Consider the following 18,466-nt stretch of genomic DNA (forward strand, 5'->3'; position numbering starts at 1 on the left):
ATTTAATACTTTAAATAATTCATTGATTATTTTAATTGTTTCAAAAATATTTATTTCAATTACTATTTAAATATTCATTAATATTTATTTCAATAAACATATATTAATGAACAAATAAATTCTAAAATCTGAAAGGGGAAAAAAAAAAGGGCTGGCCGGCCCAACCGGCTGTGAACAGCCGGCTGCTTCCAGCCGGCCCAGTTATCTGGGTCGATTGGAAATAGCAGGACAACTGGGCCGGCTGGAAATATTTGACCCAGCTTTTTTCGTCCGTTTCATCTGAAATTTACACTCGAATTTTTTATTTTTTCCCTTTTTCAACAAAATAATGTTTAAATATTTATTTTACAGACACCTATAAATTTTTCCTGTAAAATATATGCATACAGAGATGAATTTTTTTTTTGTTTTTGCTATAAAAAAATTTTAAATCTGTGTTTAAATACTGTAAAATTCATCTGCCTTTCTCAAAATAATTATTTACAGATTCTAACAGTAAATTTAACTAAAACAAAATTCAAAATACGTATTTACACTTACCAATTTTCAGTGCCCACTGTGAGTATTGTTTATTTCTTGAACCTTTAATAATTTTGAGAGATTTCAATATTTTAGCAGATGGAAGGAAAAAATTCTTTTTTACTGTATTGGAGAAACTGATAACCAAAACTGATTTTGAAATTTACGTATGGAAGTAACAGAATTTATTTAAACTATTAAGGGTATTATTGTCTTTTAAACAATTGATATACTTTTATAATTATCAAACATGAATAAGGGTAGAATTGTCTTTTTAATGACAATAGGCCAATGTGGTGAATACAAAAAAAAAATGATCAAAGTGAAAAATTGATTATTTGACCAAGCCATTTTAAAAAGTACCCCACTAAAACATCAACTCAAATAGTCATTTTTAAAAGGGAGATAATCCAATTAAGTCCACAAGAATTGGGCAGAGAAGAAATCAAAAGCTACCCGCTTTTAGATTCCATTTTCTGGAGCATCTATTTCAAGAAATAGTTAATGATTTTCTTGGAATTTTTACTACAAATATGCTACATTTTTACGTAAATCAATCCATTAAACTCTTTCACAAATTTAATCAACTCTTTCAATGACAATTTATTAATAATTCTACGGAAGCAAGAAAATAGCATGATCTTATTATAATCTCGAAATTCGTAAGCTTTTTGTCATCACTCTGAATTTAATTTTATTTATTTATTTATTTGACGGTGTAGGCTTTCTTATGTGACGTGTATTTCTGTATAATACTGCCTTGTTCGCATCCTTTGCTCCCCACCTCAGACCCATCTGTCTTCTCACCTGATACCCTGTGTATATACTGATGAAATGATCAAAAATATGAGGTGGTTTTTTTTGTGGAACTTATCGTATGGTTCTTGAGGAATTTTTGGTATGTTTCTTGATTTCTCAAGAAACCCACAAGTTTTCACTCTTTTATCCACCGTTTTATTCATTGTGGTAAAATAAAATTATTGCTTAAGAATTTCTGATCTGGGTTTTACTTATTTTCATTTATTAGCATTTTTGCTTCTCTGTATAATTAGGTTGTTTTGATTTCTTGATAGAATGTGTTTGACTGGAACTGTTAATTTATCATGGAATTACTTTTTAATCCCTGTTTAATTTTGTTGGTGTGGTCAAAATATTAGGCTGGTAGTTAACTTTGTCCTCTTTTCCTTCTAAAAATAAGGATCTCAGTTCTATAGATCAGGTTCTTCTGCTACTGGCAATTTTCATTACTATTTCTGTCATTATTTAACTTTGTATTTCTCAGATTGAGGTATTGATCATAACCTTTTATTGAATTTTATTTATTTTTAATTGCTAACTGGAGATTTTTTATGGATCCTGCCATTTCACAGATTCTTACTAATAACGAGCTAATGAATTGCATTGATTTGGAAGTTTGTGAAAGATTCCTGAGAAACGAAAAAGTTTCATTAACACCTAGTTAGTTTATCTGAAAAATGTTATTGGTTCCTTCAATGCTTTGCTATTATTAATGTATATATTGAAACAGGGTGTCCCAGGATTTGTAGATTGCTTTTGTCTGGTCCTGTCGATGTTCTTGAAGGAGTTTAGTGCAAAATAAGTTCAAGAAAGATGAAGAATTCTTACGAAACGCATAGCAATGGACATGTGAAAGATCCTGGCCTACAAATTATCCGGCACCCATTATACCAATCCCCGAACAAGTTTTCGTTGCCTTGGTTTGATATACGAGTGTCCTATGTTAGAATAAGCCATTGCAGGGTCGATGATTCGACCCCAGAATTTCTCACTCTCAATCATATCCCTCTGATCCATGACACGCTCCTTGAAGTGAACGGCATAAGATGTTCGATTGATTCAGAAGGAGTTTCTTGCCTTCTCCGAAGGGATAGGGTAGATAAGAAATCTGAAGAGGCTACATTTGTTAGCACAGATAGTATACGGTTAAACGGTAGTGCAAGGTTTGAAGTTTTTAATAAAGAGGAGCTCGTGCTTTCCGGGATTTTGGGAATGTCCCAAGCCAATGGTTCTATCCTGGAAACAAACAATATGGCCCGGAGGTGGAGCATGAATTGTGAATCAGTAATGACTGCTGGCACTGGATTTCTCATGGGGAAACACGTAATGGGCGCTGAATCATCATCGCCTACAATCGAAGTTTATGTTGCGGGTTGTTTCTCAGGAACACCAGTCATATTAACCAAGACATTGCAGATTAATCTTGCAAAGAAACATAAAAGGGGAATGTTAGATATGATTCCAGAATGCGAAGCCTCCGAATCCCATGAAGATGTTGCATCTAGACCTGATCTACAGGTAATGTTGTTCAATAATGGCATGTTCAGTTTAGAGCATTTTTCTGGCACTGGATAGCGTAAACTAATAAAAACAAGCTAAAATCTTGTAACTTATGTTGCCGAGTTTTGTTCAATACTGCGTCCAAACCAAACTTTCGCCAAGCATTTATTATCTTTACATATTTGACTAAGATTCTTGCATTCTCATTCTATTTATTACATTTCTTCATGCTAACGGAAAACACGGCCAATCAAATATACCCTGGAAAAACTATCCATCCCGTAACTCAATGTTCATAGCATTCATTGTACATATTACTGCAATAATTTGAAATGCAGAAAAGTAATAGCTGACATATCTGGCAGGAGAAGTATTTGTATCCAGATTTATTGTGCTATTCTTAAATTCAATTTTTCCATCTTCAAAGGTTTACCTATACTATTGCAGCCATTGATTAATGAACTACCTGTTAATGTAGTCCAAATGTTTATACACAAAGCACAAGCATGAATATGAGCACCAGTCCTGTCATTTTATCTATCGTTCTGTATTGCTTTATGCTTACTTCCTCTTGCAAAAAATGTTTCTTTGCGATTTTTCGCTAGAAATTGAATCTTAAGACTATAAGTAAAGTCTTTTCCCAACATGACATAAGGGTATGGGCAGGCAGGCACACATTTCGAAATAGCAGAGTATTCTCTTGTGTTCTGTTTCCTCTCGTATTATCCATATCCTGATCCAATCATTGAAAAAACTAGGTAGTTAGTCTTCAAGTGTGGGGCCCATTAATCACTTTTCGGCATATTATATCAACCTTTTCGAGGTCAATTATCTTTTCAGGATCTGTGTGACCATAACTTTCAGTTTTCTTGAAAATTTTATAATAATCTACACATGATATCCCCATGTCTACTATATGGACTCATCTGATAAGATTCCTCAACATGTGTGACCAAACTATGTTTTTGTTTGTATTCAATCTTCTAATGTTCTGATCATAATGGAAAAGTATCTGATGTATGATGCCTACGTTACATGTAGCTTTCGATCAAATGTTGAAGTACATGTTAGGGAGTCGATTCTTAAGCATCCGCATGGCACATGGAATCTTGTTTTAGACATCAAATGGTATATGTTTATAGTGAACATCAATCTTGAACGCCAAGACATGCTATTAAACAGTATATTTACTGTTTAAACGTCCAAGTCATGAGTGTCGTGTATCTATATAGGTCTAGAAGCCTAGCAAGAAATGTTTGTGTTCATTTTGTGAGCGTTAAATCTAAAGTCACATACGATTTACGTTTGATGATGTTTGGTACGTAGGACTTGAGAGTATGATAGACAAGATTTTTTATTTTTTATTTTTAACTTTTTTGTCTCTTTGATGTTGTCGGCTACTACTGTAGTGTCCACCTTATCAAACAAACCACTAATATACAGCTAGTAGACATTAGGATAATATTCTTGCTTTTGTCCGACGTGCATCACAGAACTTCTATTTACCCGACTGTATTAAAGAAGAGAAAGAAGTTAAAATATTGTCTTTTATCGTCTAATCTTATTTACCACTACATATCAAAGTTAAATTGCTATATTTCCATTATATCCTTTTCAGGTTGCAGAGTACAAAAGTGATAAATCGGAAAGCGAAGAAGACTATGATAACCTGTATTGGAGACGGACCGAATATACCGAAGGTGAAGACGGGGAACTTTCCTGGTTTAATGCTGGTGTTCGGGTGGGTGTTGGCATAGGCCTTGGCATTTGCTTGGGGATCGGAATTGGAGTTGGTTTGTTGGTCCGTACTTACCGAACAACAACCCGAAACTTTAAAAGGCGTTAACAGACCTTAGTTCGGGTGCTCTTTTCTCTCTTGAGTGAGTGGATTAGCTAGGTCCGACTATCTTTGTAGAACATGGATATCTTCTTTTTACCCCGAGGATGACTATCTTTAAGGTGTGACTAATCCCTCTCCCTTGTGTATGGCAATTGGTGTCCTAAAGTGCCTCAGCAACCAAAGAATTTGTTCTGCTTCACGAGAAATGGAGTATGTCAGTATTATCATCACACCTCGTCTCAATCTACAGGCTAACACAACCATTAGGTTGTTCATTTTGAGTGCAAATTTTCTTAATGTTTATTTTTCAAAAAATGGGAAAGCCAAATGAAAAATACTGGACTGTCTCGGGTTCTCTTTGCATGCTGATTTTACATTTTTCTTTTTTAAATTTTGGAAAAAAATTATTATACTGTTAATTGTTTTGAAGAGAATGTTGGTATGGATTATTCTATATGTATCGAATGGTGTACCTTCTCTCACAATGCATACAGGCCCTGTGTGAATTTAAAAATGCCGACATGTGGTCTCTACCCCTGTTGTGAGTAGTAGGTAAAAGATTCGAAAAAAATTCGATACGTATAGCATTGTCCGGTATGGATTATATTGTACTGTAAATATATTTCTTTCTTTTTGCAAAGTGATTTTTTGTGCTTACTGATTTTTAGGTTGTAAGTTATAACTCAGCTTATTTTCATGTTTCGTATTTTTTGACGTAAATTTTCTAACTTTGAGTTTTATAATAAAATTACAGAAGGACTTTTTAAATGACTTCAACAAAATTAATTTAGAGCTAGTGAAAAATATATTTACCCGAAAAATTAAAAACAAAAAATTATCAATTAGAATATTAAAAAAATAAAAATCATTGCAAGTATTGACTAGTTTAAAATTAAAATGTAAAAGGTAAACTTCATTAGTGGTAATTATACTTTACTGAATAATGTCATTCATAGTGGATAATGTCATTCATAGTCAATGATTGTAGTGATCTTATGTGACTGCTTGTTATTTAAGACATTATTTTTCATTAGTTATTGATGTGAAATAAATATAACTTGGGAGAAATAAATGATGATTATAAGTTATGACTGTCACATCATCTATTTTTATCAGTTCAAGAAATGAAATTGGATGGATTAACCTAATTGAATAAAATAGAAGTATACTTACCTAATTGATACTAGTATATCGGTTAAATGTAACTATTTAGTTTTTAGCTCCTATGTAGCATTACACAAATGGAATACTCTTCCCATCCCATAGAGATAGGTTTACCTTCATTTTTACATAGATTAAAAAAAATGTAATTAATATAGTTGGAACAATAAATTTTATTTATATTTTTCCTAACATAACCATACATTAAATAATAATAATATAAATAGGAGTAATTTATATTTCTTGATAACAAGACATACTAAATATGGACATATTAAAAAAAATTAAGAAATCAAATATATCCTCAACAAGGAAAAAATGACCTATAATTTGAGATAAATGAAAAAATAATAATAATGTGTTTATTCTTATGAGAGGAAGAAAATATTAATTTATTAATTTGTCATTACTGTTGACATATGGTCGGCTTCATTCTCAATGTTTTGATCATAACAAGATTAATATTGTTTCTAACAATTTATTTTGAATGATAATAACTCAATGTTAAAATTAATCAAGTATTATATATCGAATTTGAAATAAAGTTCAAAGTGGAAGTTAAGCATTCAAGTCAAATCATTCAAGACGAGAACTTAAATGATAAATACCAAGAAAGATCAGGATGTCAAAAAAGATTAAGATCAAGAGCATGAGATACGACATCAAATAAAGATCAAGATGAAAAGTTCAAGAGCCAAACATGAAAGAAACTTCGAAGCAAGATCAAAAACTATGCCTTATAGATCATATGCAAAGATATAACACTTTGATCTTTAGTAATGAATGACAATAGCTCAAAAATCATTTTGTGCATGAAAAGTTATTTTCACTATCACTTGCATAAAATATTTTAATCAAAAGTAAGATTGAATTTTCAATAGCTCAAAAATCATTTTGTGCATGAAAAATTATTTTCACTATCAATTGCATAAAATATTTTAATCAAAAGTAAGATTGATTTTTCAAAGTCATACTTGAACTTATATCACAATTCGGGAAAAAAAAAATTAACGGTCAACCGGACTTCTGGTTCGCCAACGGTCAGAATTTTTAACCGTTCTCACTTCTGACGCGCAACGGCTAATTTGGTCATTCGATTCACAAGCAGACGTCTAGGTGGGTCGTTTGGTTGGGCAGAACTTTTTCGTTTTGATTGTTATGAGTACCACTTCGCTTTCATTCATCACAACAACCACGAAGAGAGCTTCATTGTGAAATATATTTGTGAAAATCTTCTTTGAACTTACATTTCTATTTTCATTTCATTTATTTCTTCACAGCAAAAACTATGATTGTTGATTCAAACTTTTTGAATCAATTTATCTCATCAAAATTTTTCATCTCTCTTTGTTCTTAATTTATTCATATCAATCCTAAAAGAGAGATATATTTTTGAAGAAAGTTTTTGCACTTATATTGCATAATCCTTTCTACTTTTTCATATTAAAAACTTTGATTGATTGAATCAAAATTTGTGCAATCATCATATTCATCAAAGTTTTTTATTATTCTTATTACTTAACTTATTACAATAATTCATTTAAAGAGAGATATTTGTTGAGAAAAATTTTTGAACTTTGCATTTATTTCTTCATAATCTTCTCATTCAAAAATTTTGATTGATTAAATCTAACTTTTAATTATCATATTTATCAAAGTTTTTCATATAACACTTGAGCTATCATTTATTACTATTCATTGAAATGTTAGCCTCTCTTAATACTTAATTTATTTTGTATTATTAATGAAGAGAGGATTTCATTGTAAAATCACTTTGATAAAGTGTGGACATATTGAGGTCCCCTAAAGCTCAATAGGTGGGTTATATTAAAATCCCGTAAACCTCAACAATGTGGGTCATGTTGGGCTTCTACAAAGTTCAACGTTGTAAAATGATCGACGCTCCTTGTTTGCAAGTCACTGAAAGCACTGTAGAAGATTGAATTGCACCATAAGTCAATCAATGTGAGTTCTAACTTATTTTCACTATATGAATTATTTATTTGCAGATATTTTGACAGAATGTCGACTTATCTGGATATAAAAGTAGAAGAATAAGTAATGCAAAAAATGAATAAATAATAATAATAATAATAATAATAATAATAATAATAATAATAATTTGGTTGAGATAAAAGTGCGACATTTTTCCTTAAAATGATAATACTTCGCATTTGTGCTAATCGTTCTCCAGCACTCATCTCCCATAATACATTATTAAAACTATAAATTTTACTCAAACTTTTCCTAATATACTCCTACATTGAATATTAATAGATCATATTTGTTGATAAAAGACACATTTAATAGAATTATATTTTAAAAAAAATTAACATTCTCAATAAGGAAAATGAACTATAATTTATCAATTTGAGATGAACGAAAAAGGAAAGTGAATCTATTTTTATGGTACGAAGGAAAATAATATAAAAACAGGTAGGTATGGTGTGGGATCGATGAGATAGGGTAAATAACTTGATTTTTTATAAATAATTATTAGTACTTTGTTTTTAAAATTAAAATTTAACAGGTAAGGTTTGAAGTAATTTTCCATATTGAAATGGAGCATTTCTAAACCATTTTCCATGATGATATATGAAAGGAACAATGTTATATCATCAATAAATCCATAATTTCATATCCTATGAGTAAGATGTGAAATTGCAATTTCAAGAGAAATTTGTGAATAATTTACACTCATCAATATATGAATAATACTATTTAGCACCAGTAACATTAGATCACTAATTTTAAGTAGCTACAATCAATAGGTTCAATTAAATTAGAATTGCATATAAGTGAACCTATTTATTTAGCCCCTGTTTCACACCCTTTATTTTAAAACTTTTTTTTACACTCATTTTCAACCACTTATTTATACAATAAAATATTCTATACGTAAACCTAATTTTTTCTACTTTTAACCACACATTTTTTCAAAATTTCTCAATTAAAACATTGAAAATTCCAAATAATGACCATCAAATACGAGCTCAATGTCATGTATCATTTGAACTGATGTTTCACACAAATTGGGATGAATAGCATCAATAGCAGAAAACTATTGAAGTTGGATCTATTCAGAAGAGAGAAGAGCGGTACCGAACTGTAGTTCGGTGCTGCCCAAGCCCATTTCCAATAAAATACCCATGAAAATGATGAAAATGTTTTAATTATATTTCATAGTTCACTAACAAGTAACTAGTCCAACCCAGTTTCTAAAATCAGGTTTTTATTTTAATACTTAGGCACAATGATTTGTTTTAGCAGCCATTACCCAACAACAGTCCACAAATATTTCTTTCATTCATGATTCTACCATTCCCGTCAATTGAAAATTTTGAAAACCAAAATTTCCACATCCTTTTGGATAACCCTAAATCTTTCTATTTTTTCACTAGCTACCATCCCACCGAGAGCCATCAATCGTTGACCGTCGACCACAAACAAAATACTAGCTCTGAAGTTTGAAGTTTGAAGTCTGAGTCTAAAGAGTTATGGCCAACAACTCCTTCGATTATTGGTTTGTAATCGTGGCATTTTTTTATACTTATATCAAAATACTTTTCTTGATTTTCTTTTTTTTTTTCATTTATTGTGTTTCTTAAACTTTGAAGGTTTAATGTGGATTTATAAATTATAATATATTTTGATGTTTTAATTTTTTACTATTTGTGTTTGATGATTTTTGGTATATATTATGTTTGTGATTTGTGTTAGTTACGAACTTATAGTCTTAATCAATAACTATCACTCGTGATTTTCTTTTCAAATTTTTTTATAGATATTGGATTAGTTTGTTTTTTAAAGCATCGCAACACGCTTCAATAATTCATCGCTGCAACGAACTACGTAAACAGGTATTTTGCTTGACCTTGAGCACCTTGAATTGCATTTTACGTTGAAATATGAGTTTATTTAGGATTGTTGAATTTGGTTTCGAATTGTTAACTAATTATAATATTGTTTAATTGTTTGATAAATAGTTGGATTGTTGCAAGTGGATTATTTTTGGATTGTTAGGATATTGATGTGTTTTGGTTTTTTATGCTTTTTAGATTTTAATATGAAAAAAAAATTGACATTTTGCCAAGAAAGGAAGAACATTGTTATCATTCTTCATAAAAAACAACAAATTTGAGGGTACTACGATTCCCATACTGCCCATTCCTCCAATTGCATCTCATGAAATTGAATTGTCTTCACCTTCTAATCTTGAGTTGGAACCATCTGATTATATTGAACAGGTACCAACAAAAAGAAAGCAAATATATGAATATCCATTTAATGGATTTGATCAAATTGGTCTTGCCTATTTAAAGGTCGGGCTTTATTAACCAAAATTTTTGAAGTATCAAAGCAAAAAATGTGAGAAGCAGAAATGTCGATTTCAGGAGCATTGGTACAATCAGTATTCTTGATTGGGGTATTCGTCTTCAACATAGGAAGAATATTATTTTTTCTACTTCCATTTTTTCAATGGTAGTGTTACACCTAATTTTTCATTATTGGTTACTGCTAAATTTAATAGTCGAAAGAGAGTTAGCCAAGGAAGTAAATATGCATTTTATTCATATTGGTACAACACCTGCATTGTATCATAATGGCTGTAAGAGAAAAGTTGAAAATCTAATGAAACCAACTCAACATATTGACAAGGTAATGCATGTTGTATCAAGTGAGGAAAAACAAAAAAATCGTTTGAATCAAAAGACCAAAATTTTAAGTGTTTGGTGGCTAGGGCTTCAAGGTTGTTCCTTTAGATGCAATGATGAATCTCTATCTTCACTGAATCGTGGGAATTTCTAGAAATGGTGGATGCATTTGAAAAAATGAATACATATTAGGACGAATTGTGTTAAGTAATGCTCCAAAAAAATGTTAAATTTACGTCTCTAGATAATCAAAAAGAGATTTTGAACATTATGGCCAATAGAGTACGATAGAGAATCCATGAGGAAGTTTGGAAAGAAAAGTTTAATATTCTTGTTGATGAAGTATGAGATGAATCTTCATGTGAACAAATGGCCAATATCTTGAGGTTTGAGAGCGGTAATGAAATTTTGACAGAACGTTTTTTTTTTTTTTTTTGCAATAAAAAATGTTAGTTACACTACATCATTGAATCTTAAGAACCGATTTTTCTGATGTTCTTGTTTGTTTTGGCCTTCAATTGCCAAATATGAGAGATCAAGTGTATAATGGTGCTAATAATATGCGTGATGCTTGGTATGAAATATAAGCATTATTTTTTAGAGATTATTCATATGCATATTATGTCCATTGTTTTACCTATCATTTACAACTTACATTAGTTTTAGCAGTTAAAGATGTCATGGTTATTAATTCATTCTTGTTCCATTTGGACGGTGTTATTAATATGATTACATCATCTTAATTGAAAAGTGCCCAAAGAAATAAATTGAACATTTGTTAAAAATTGGAGAACAAGAGTCTAGAAGTGGTGATAATCAGATTGTGAATTTGCAACGAGCTGAATGTACTCGTTGGTCTTCTCATTACCACTTTGTAAAGAGTTTAATTGATATGTATGCTGCAACTTGCTAGGTGCTTAAATATCTTAGTGATCATTCTCCAAATACAAGATCTCGATTCGAAATGGGTGGTGTATACAAAAACATAACATTCGAATGGGTAAAGTGGACTCCGCTGCCAAGCTACAAATGAGTGAAATACATACATAAGCAACCAACTTTGTAATCCTTGTTCCCATCCAATACAGGGGCAGGGTGTTCAAGTTCGAAATAAACAAGAGTAACTTATTCCATCAACTGCATGGGCTATCCGAAAAGCATCAAAAACCTGTTCTACCTTGATCTGACAAATGTGGATAGTAGTACGCAAACGCATGGCCTATAATACAAATTTAACTTCCGTAAGTGCATGAATAAAAAATCGAAATGAATTATAAATACACGATCAATGTTAACTTACCTTGCGAATTGTACAAGTCATTTGTTGACGACAAATTCATCATATTGGAAGATTGTAAGCATTGCACATATGACAATGACGTCAGCATGCCACGTTCTGGTAATGGAAAGGGCGTCGAAAGTGAAATTTGTGATAATGTGACTTGTGGAGACGGGGAATATTGGTTTTCTACAGAAATTGGCTGCCCTTCAGGTACACCCACACATGTACTACTATGCTTTCATGTCAGCCTCTTTCGCTTGATTGAAGTCAAATTTAACTATATGTACATCATAATAAATGAGACTTTGTGTATACAAATAATTTACAAATTTCTACAAAACTTTCAATAAACCTGTACATTCTTTGAAGAAGAGTCTAAAGGTCCTTTTCATCGAAGTTTTTTTGTGCTCCTTTTCTTCGGCACAGTGTCGGATCCAATATGTTCTAGTTCGTATTATTTTGGGAATTAGTATGTATAGTGGCTAACTCATTGTTTCAATGCGAAATAGTATTATTTCCACAAATTGACTTCGTCATCGCTAGCTCCTTGGATTGCAGTCCAATCCATTCTATTATAACACAGGTCTAAACTTTGCCATCTGCAGCAAGATTTGCCAGCGTAGCAAAAGCTTGGCACGTACTGTCATATCTCAATTATCTAGGCGAACTAACCAACCCGTCATAATTGACCGTGACCCTTGAATATGCTCTACTAACCTCTCTTCTCCATCGTCGCAAAATGCACTACTCGTGAAGTGATGTTATGTCATTATGAATCAACACGGTGAGGGCATGCCTGCATATTATTCCTCTAAACTCGAACAAGTGGCAGTTGGAACTAATTTCACAGTCCTCAGGTTGAAACGTAACTTCGAACGATTTCTTCTTTCGACGTTGTTCATGTATGACATCTTCCCATATATTGTATGTCATCCCAAGAAGTCCTTCTGAGGAAGATACGATATCGCAGTAAACTTTCCCTGTGAACTCAACTTGAACTTCTCAAAATTTTGAAATGGTGTATACTGACTGAAACTGCTTCTCCATATAATAAGTTGTCGCATACGGTACCATTTGTGAAAACAATTTAAAATCAACATGGAACTCTTTCTCAATCTTATTCCGTTATACCCGTTCATACTGTTCAACAAACTGTACCAAAGAAGTCTTTGAATGAAAGTATCTATCAAAAAAATGCATTCATGCTCTCACTTCTTTGCATCGTCGACATCCCTGCCCAGAAAGTAGTTTTCAAAAAGCAAGAGATCCAACGACCTCTATTATCGTAAAGGCCTAACAACCAAGTATTATCATGCAACCCATATGACTTGATCATCGTTATCCAACCTCCTTCAAATTCAATTATAGTTTGGGAATCATAAAACCAATGCACGAATAGTCGAAAGTATTGAACCCTTACCCATGTGGTAGCCGAGCTTCTCAGACAACTTCTTCAATATATGCCATAAGCACCATCTATGCCTCGTATTTGAAAATACGATCTGAATTGCATTTTGCATTGTCCTCTCATGATCAGTAATTATTCTATTTGGAACTTGACCGTGCATGCACTTAAGCCATTTTATTAAAAGCCACACAAAAGTGTCTGTGTCCTTGTTTGACACCAAACCACAACCAAGTGTGTCGATTGTCTGTGATGATTTACGCCCACAAAAGGGGCAAATGGATGTCGTACTTATTGGTCAGTTAGGTGGTATCAAATGTAACAACATCCCCAAACTCCTTAAATGCTTGCATAGGCCAATTTTCTGTCCAAAATACATTCCTAAGATGTGAGTCGTTATCTAAATCCATGCTAAAGTAAAAACCCGAGCACCTTGACTGCATTGTCGAAAAGTAGTTTTGTATTGTTGCGGCATCACCTACTCCAAGTTGTAGTCGCCTAACTTGCTCAATATAATTACGAGATTTTTTTCTATGCAAGTCATGTTCTCATAACCACAATGCCTCTACCACTGTCGAGTCGTAGGATTGGTGCAATGGAATGCCTGCTAGATCATTCACTTGAAGCTTCCTTTTGACATGCATACTCATTTTTCGATTACAATGATATAACATAGACATTATCGGACTTGTTCTATGATTGTGCTCTAGACAAACTATGTTAATTCTCCAAGAGCGATGAATATCTGAATATGTAGATATTCTAGTTTTACAATCCGTCTGAATTGTCAGTTGCGGCTTGAAAGAGCCATTTGTAGTACCACTTCTTTTGCCTTCCCGACTACATGTCAAAGTCGAATATTTCAACATTCCATTGTTATCCTTTTTAGATGTCCATTTCCTAATTGGAAAATCAACGACATAGGCATATGCCTTGTAGAAATCAAACATTTCATTTTCATTCTTGAACGTCATTCTGACCTTGGGCACAATATTACCATCTCCTTTTGCGATTTCATCTTCCAATTGGTTCATATTGTCTTCCACGTTCTCGTTGTCTGATTCCACCAAAATATACTTATCCACATCATCCATGATTTCTTCAGCTGTTAAAAATGTAATCATTCAAGTTCAGCAAAACATGAACACCATACAATACACACCGATACAAATCACTACCCCCAATTTGACGAAAAAAACAGAGAAATGTATGGTTTCATATATGGATGCATTGACATTTTGGATAATGCATTACCAATATCATACAAATTCCAAAAATTTGAAGAATGCAGTAAGTAAACCAAAGTGTTAATACCTTGTAATGGGTCAGGTGATTGGTTTACACGTAGCTGGAGCAAGAAGTTAGGTTGGTTGGACGAAGCTCGAAGCTACACCCAAAGAAGCTGGATCCTCGCGTTCAGAAGCTTGAGTGAGCTAGACTAAAGGAAGACAACCAGCTTCACATTTCGATGGAGTATAACTGAAAAATGGAAACAAAGCTCGGAGCTCCACTGAAAGAAGCTGGAAGTCGGACTGAAGAAGATGGACCTTCACGAGGTGTTTGGATTTGGATGACGACTTATAGCCTTTTACAAGTTGGAGCCGCTGAACCGATAAGACGAAGCTACAATTGAAGAAGATGAAGATGATGGCAAGAAGATTATGGCCACCGTTGACAATATCTCCCTAGTTTTCCCAGATTACAACTTCGCTGGACTCGAAGTTGAGGGTTCCACCATTTGGGGGAAGAATATGTTATGAATTTTGGGGCAATTTATTCACGTGGGCCCTCACTTCTTTATTCCTTTCGTGTCCCGCATTTTTTTAAAATTTTTTTTCCTTGCCAGATCACCCAAATTAAAAATGCTATCAAACACGTTGTCAAACTCTACTGTAAAACCAGCTTAATTGTTAATTCTGGGCCGTCCCCGAATCTATTTGTTAAGAGTAAGAACAACGGTAGCAAAGGCAAAGGAACAGAGTGTTGGCATCTTAACTCCAAAATTTCAAAATTTATTGATATCCATATTAAAAATTTTAAGATTTTTTTTTTTAATTTGATTTATAATTTAAAAAATGAAACAAATTAAGATATAAAAAAATTAAGAACAAGCCAAAACATCAAAAATCTCTAGTAAGACGAAATAAAATCGTTCAAAACTGCGAAATTAATCGGATCCAGGCGGATTTGAACCACCAACCTCTCATAAGCCCCCGAAGCCAATGAGCGCTCTTCCACTTAGAGCTTATGGATCCATCACAATATACCCTCAAATGATGTATTTACGTCAACAATTCTTCGTAATCCCAAAAGTACAGAAACAAGTTATTGTGATATTTCCTCTCACTTGATGACAATCGAAAGATAAGGCAAGGGCATCGGATATGGAGTTAAACACAATACGACGACCAGAGAGCTAACAAATGCTACTTGCAGGCAGTGAAATAAATACTCGTACTGCAATCTCCTTAAACTTGAAAACAAATTAATAAACTTTTAAAAACACCATTGAAATAGTATTTATAAACAATTTTATTTGTAAATTAAAAAAAATATAGCAAAGAATGAGAGGTACTTGGAAATTCTCACCACATGCCAATGTTGACAAACTCTTGTTTTGTGAGATTCAAAATCAAAATTTTAATAGATTTCAATAAAAATTGATAAAATATGCCATTAAAAAATTTCTGACTTCTGTAAAATGCATAATCAAAATTACAATAATTATACTTCAACAAAGTTGAATTACAAAATTGGCTTTACAAAGTGTGTTGGCAGAATGCAAACCACTGATTTGAAATGATTTAAAAATCTATTTTTGAAATGATTGGTGTAAATCCAACTTTGTCATCCAATTTTGTCAAACTCTTTTGTCATTGTAGCATAACTCTCAAAATTAATCAACTTACTGAATTTTAATTATTGCCAAATAGAGTGTGGTTCACTATTGGCTCCCCCAATCGAGTATCTAAAATATTCATACCAAACTATTTTCCTCAAAGAGGAGACGAGACGTGTAACTTTCACAATGGTAGAGGTTGGCTGTTAACCAATAGACCGTAAGTCCTAATCCTACTTCAAGAAATTTGATTCAATCTGAATTAACAAATTCAAAATAAAGAAGCTCACTTTGACCGTTAAGAGTGGGTAACCTACTCCGAGCCTTTTCCTACCATCGCAAAAGGGTACTGCCAAGCATGTGCAAGTCAAATCTTCTTCCACTCCACATAATAAAAAATAATGACCAGGCTCAACAACTGCTTGTGCCCTATTTTTCCCTAAAAATACATTTTGAAAAAGTAGATTGTTGAAAAAAAAGTACTTAAAAATGAAGAAATTTTTTTTAATTTATATATAATATTATTTTATTAAAAAATGTGATTGAAAAGAATAAAAGAAAAAATATATAATTTTAATAATGACGAGGATTAAGCAAGAACTAAATGACATCAGCACTTAAAAAGGTCATAAATTATCGGTCGAAAAAGTTAATTTACAACCATTTTTAACATAGGTGAATTACAACCACGGACGCAAAAAAACCGTTTAAACCCCATACCCACTGAAATCGGGCGGGATTTCGCTCCCAGTGACATGGCTCCCACGCTTTTAACATGACAAAAAGAATATAAAAAATAAAAAATCATCATTCCTTTCAGAAGTAAACATGGATCATTATTAACACATTGAAAAAATAATAATAGTAATAATTTTCTCTAACTAGAGACATGAAAAAATAAAAATAAAAATAAAAAATAAACAAAATGATAAACGAGACAACGAACCTACCCCACCACGCCAAACTGAATATAGGAGTGGGCCACGATAACAAAATACTCGAAGACAAGAATGGCTGCCCTACCCAACCAAACCAATCCCATTGCCATCCCTAAGATCATATTTCAAAAACGAACTGATAAATTAACAAATAAATTTTCTTAACTCAAAATCTTGCAAGAAAATGGCCAATATCGAGAGTTCAAAACTATATAAATGACAATCTTATCACTACAAAGACTGAAAATCGTAATTAATTTATACTTTACCAGTCAGAAATGGCAATTAATCATTGATCAAGATCTCAACTAGACAGACTATTCAAGCTTAAGATCAGGATAAATTACCATCAAATCAACCTGGAATTCAAAGCCGCAACTCAAAATAGAGTCTAGATCAAACCAGAAGCTGGAATGTAGAGGCATTTCTTGCATCCCACACAATAAAGTGCACTGACCTACTACTGAGAAATTACTCTGACGAGCAATCTTACAAAGTTCAGTGTAAATCAAACATGCAGCAAGCATAAAATACTGGCACAATAACAGCATAAACAAGTAAAAAAATGAATAAATAATAATAATAATAATAATAATAATAATAATAATAATAATAATAATAATAATAATAATAATAATAATAATTTGGTTGAGATAAAAATGCGACATTTTTCCTTAAAATGATAATACTTCGCATTTGTGCTAATCGTTCTCCAGCACTCATCTCCCATAATACATTATTAAAACTATAAATTTTACTCAAACTTTTCCTAATATACTCCTACATTGAATATTAATAGATCATATTTGTTGATAAAAGACACATTTAATAGAATTATATTTAAAAAAAAATTAACATTCTCAATAAGGAAAATGAACTATAATTTATCAATTTGAGATGAACGAAAAAGGAAAGTGAATCTATTTTTATGGTACGAAGGAAAATAATATAAAAACAGGTAGGTATGGTGTGGGATCGATGAGATAGGGTAAATAACTTGATTTTTTATAAATAATTATTAGTACTTTGTTTTTAAAATTAAAATTTAACAGGTAAGGTTTGAAGTAATTTTCCATATTGAAATGGAGCATTTCTAAACCATTTTCCGTGATGATATATGAAAGGAACAATGTTATATCATCAATAAATCCATAATTTCATATCCTATGAGTAAGATGTGAAATTGCAATTTCAAGAGAAATTTGTGAATAATTTACACTCATCAATATATGAATAATACTATTTAGTACCAGTAATATTAGATCACTAATTTTAAGTAGCTACAATTAATAGGTTCAATTAAATTAGAATTGCATATAAGTGAACCTATTTATTTAGCCCCTGTTTCACACCCTTTATTTTAAAACTTTTTTTTACACTCATTTTCAACCACTCGTTTATACAATAAAATATTCTATACGTAAACCTAATTTTTCCTACTTTTAACCACACATTTTTTCAAAATTTCTCAATTAAAACATTGAAAATTCCAAATAATGACCATCAAATACGAGCTCAATGTCATGTAG

The 18,466-nt window shown here is 32.0% G+C and overlaps 1 protein-coding gene and 1 long non-coding RNA gene across 6 annotated transcripts; one reads left to right on the forward strand and one right to left on the reverse strand.

Moving 5' to 3' along the window:
* The first annotated feature begins 950 nt into the window (after positions 1–950).
* Positions 951–5,177, forward strand: LOC111372570 (uncharacterized protein At1g01500-like). Of its 4 annotated transcripts, none has more exons than XM_022994937.1 (3): positions 951–1,181; positions 2,048–2,835; positions 4,436–5,177. In XM_022994937.1, the coding sequence occupies exons 2-3, from the start codon at positions 2,131–2,133 to the stop codon at positions 4,661–4,663; spliced, it is 933 nt and encodes a 310-aa protein (XP_022850705.1). In that variant the 5' UTR covers positions 951–1,181; positions 2,048–2,130; the 3' UTR covers positions 4,664–5,177. The 4 variants fall into 4 exon arrangements, with proteins under 4 accessions (XP_022850705.1, XP_022850704.1, XP_022850707.1 ...); XM_022994936.1 differs by lacking the exon at positions 951–1,181 and adding an exon at positions 1,212–1,417; XM_022994939.1 differs by lacking the exon at positions 951–1,181 and adding an exon at positions 1,464–1,485.
* A 6,210-nt stretch (positions 5,178–11,387) lies between these two features.
* Positions 11,388–17,499, reverse strand: LOC111372571. Of its 2 annotated transcripts, none has more exons than XR_002698795.1 (4): positions 16,950–17,499; positions 14,475–16,766; positions 11,774–14,265; positions 11,388–11,692 (listed from the first exon to the last, which is right to left on the reverse strand). It is a non-coding gene; the product is annotated as an uncharacterized LOC111372571 (long non-coding RNA). The 2 variants fall into 2 exon arrangements; XR_002698796.1 differs by having other exon boundaries at positions 16,946–17,499.
* Between the last annotated feature and the right edge of the window lie 967 nt (positions 17,500–18,466).

The sequence above is a fragment of the Olea europaea genome, unplaced genomic scaffold (assembly GCF_002742605.1).
Source record: "Olea europaea var. sylvestris unplaced genomic scaffold, O_europaea_v1 scaffold1012, whole genome shotgun sequence".
Classification (NCBI taxonomy): domain Eukaryota; kingdom Viridiplantae; phylum Streptophyta; class Magnoliopsida; order Lamiales; family Oleaceae; genus Olea; species Olea europaea.

Bases quoted from the DNA above. Each gene is read 5' to 3' on its own strand.
- LOC111372570 (XM_022994937.1), top strand. From the start codon at position 2,131: ATGAAGAATTCTTACGAAACGCATAGCAATGGACATGTGAAAGATCCT. The intron at 2,836-4,435 runs GTAATGTTGTTC...TATCCTTTTCAG, and splicing joins CATCTAGACCTGATCTACAG to GTTGCAGAGTACAAAAGTGA.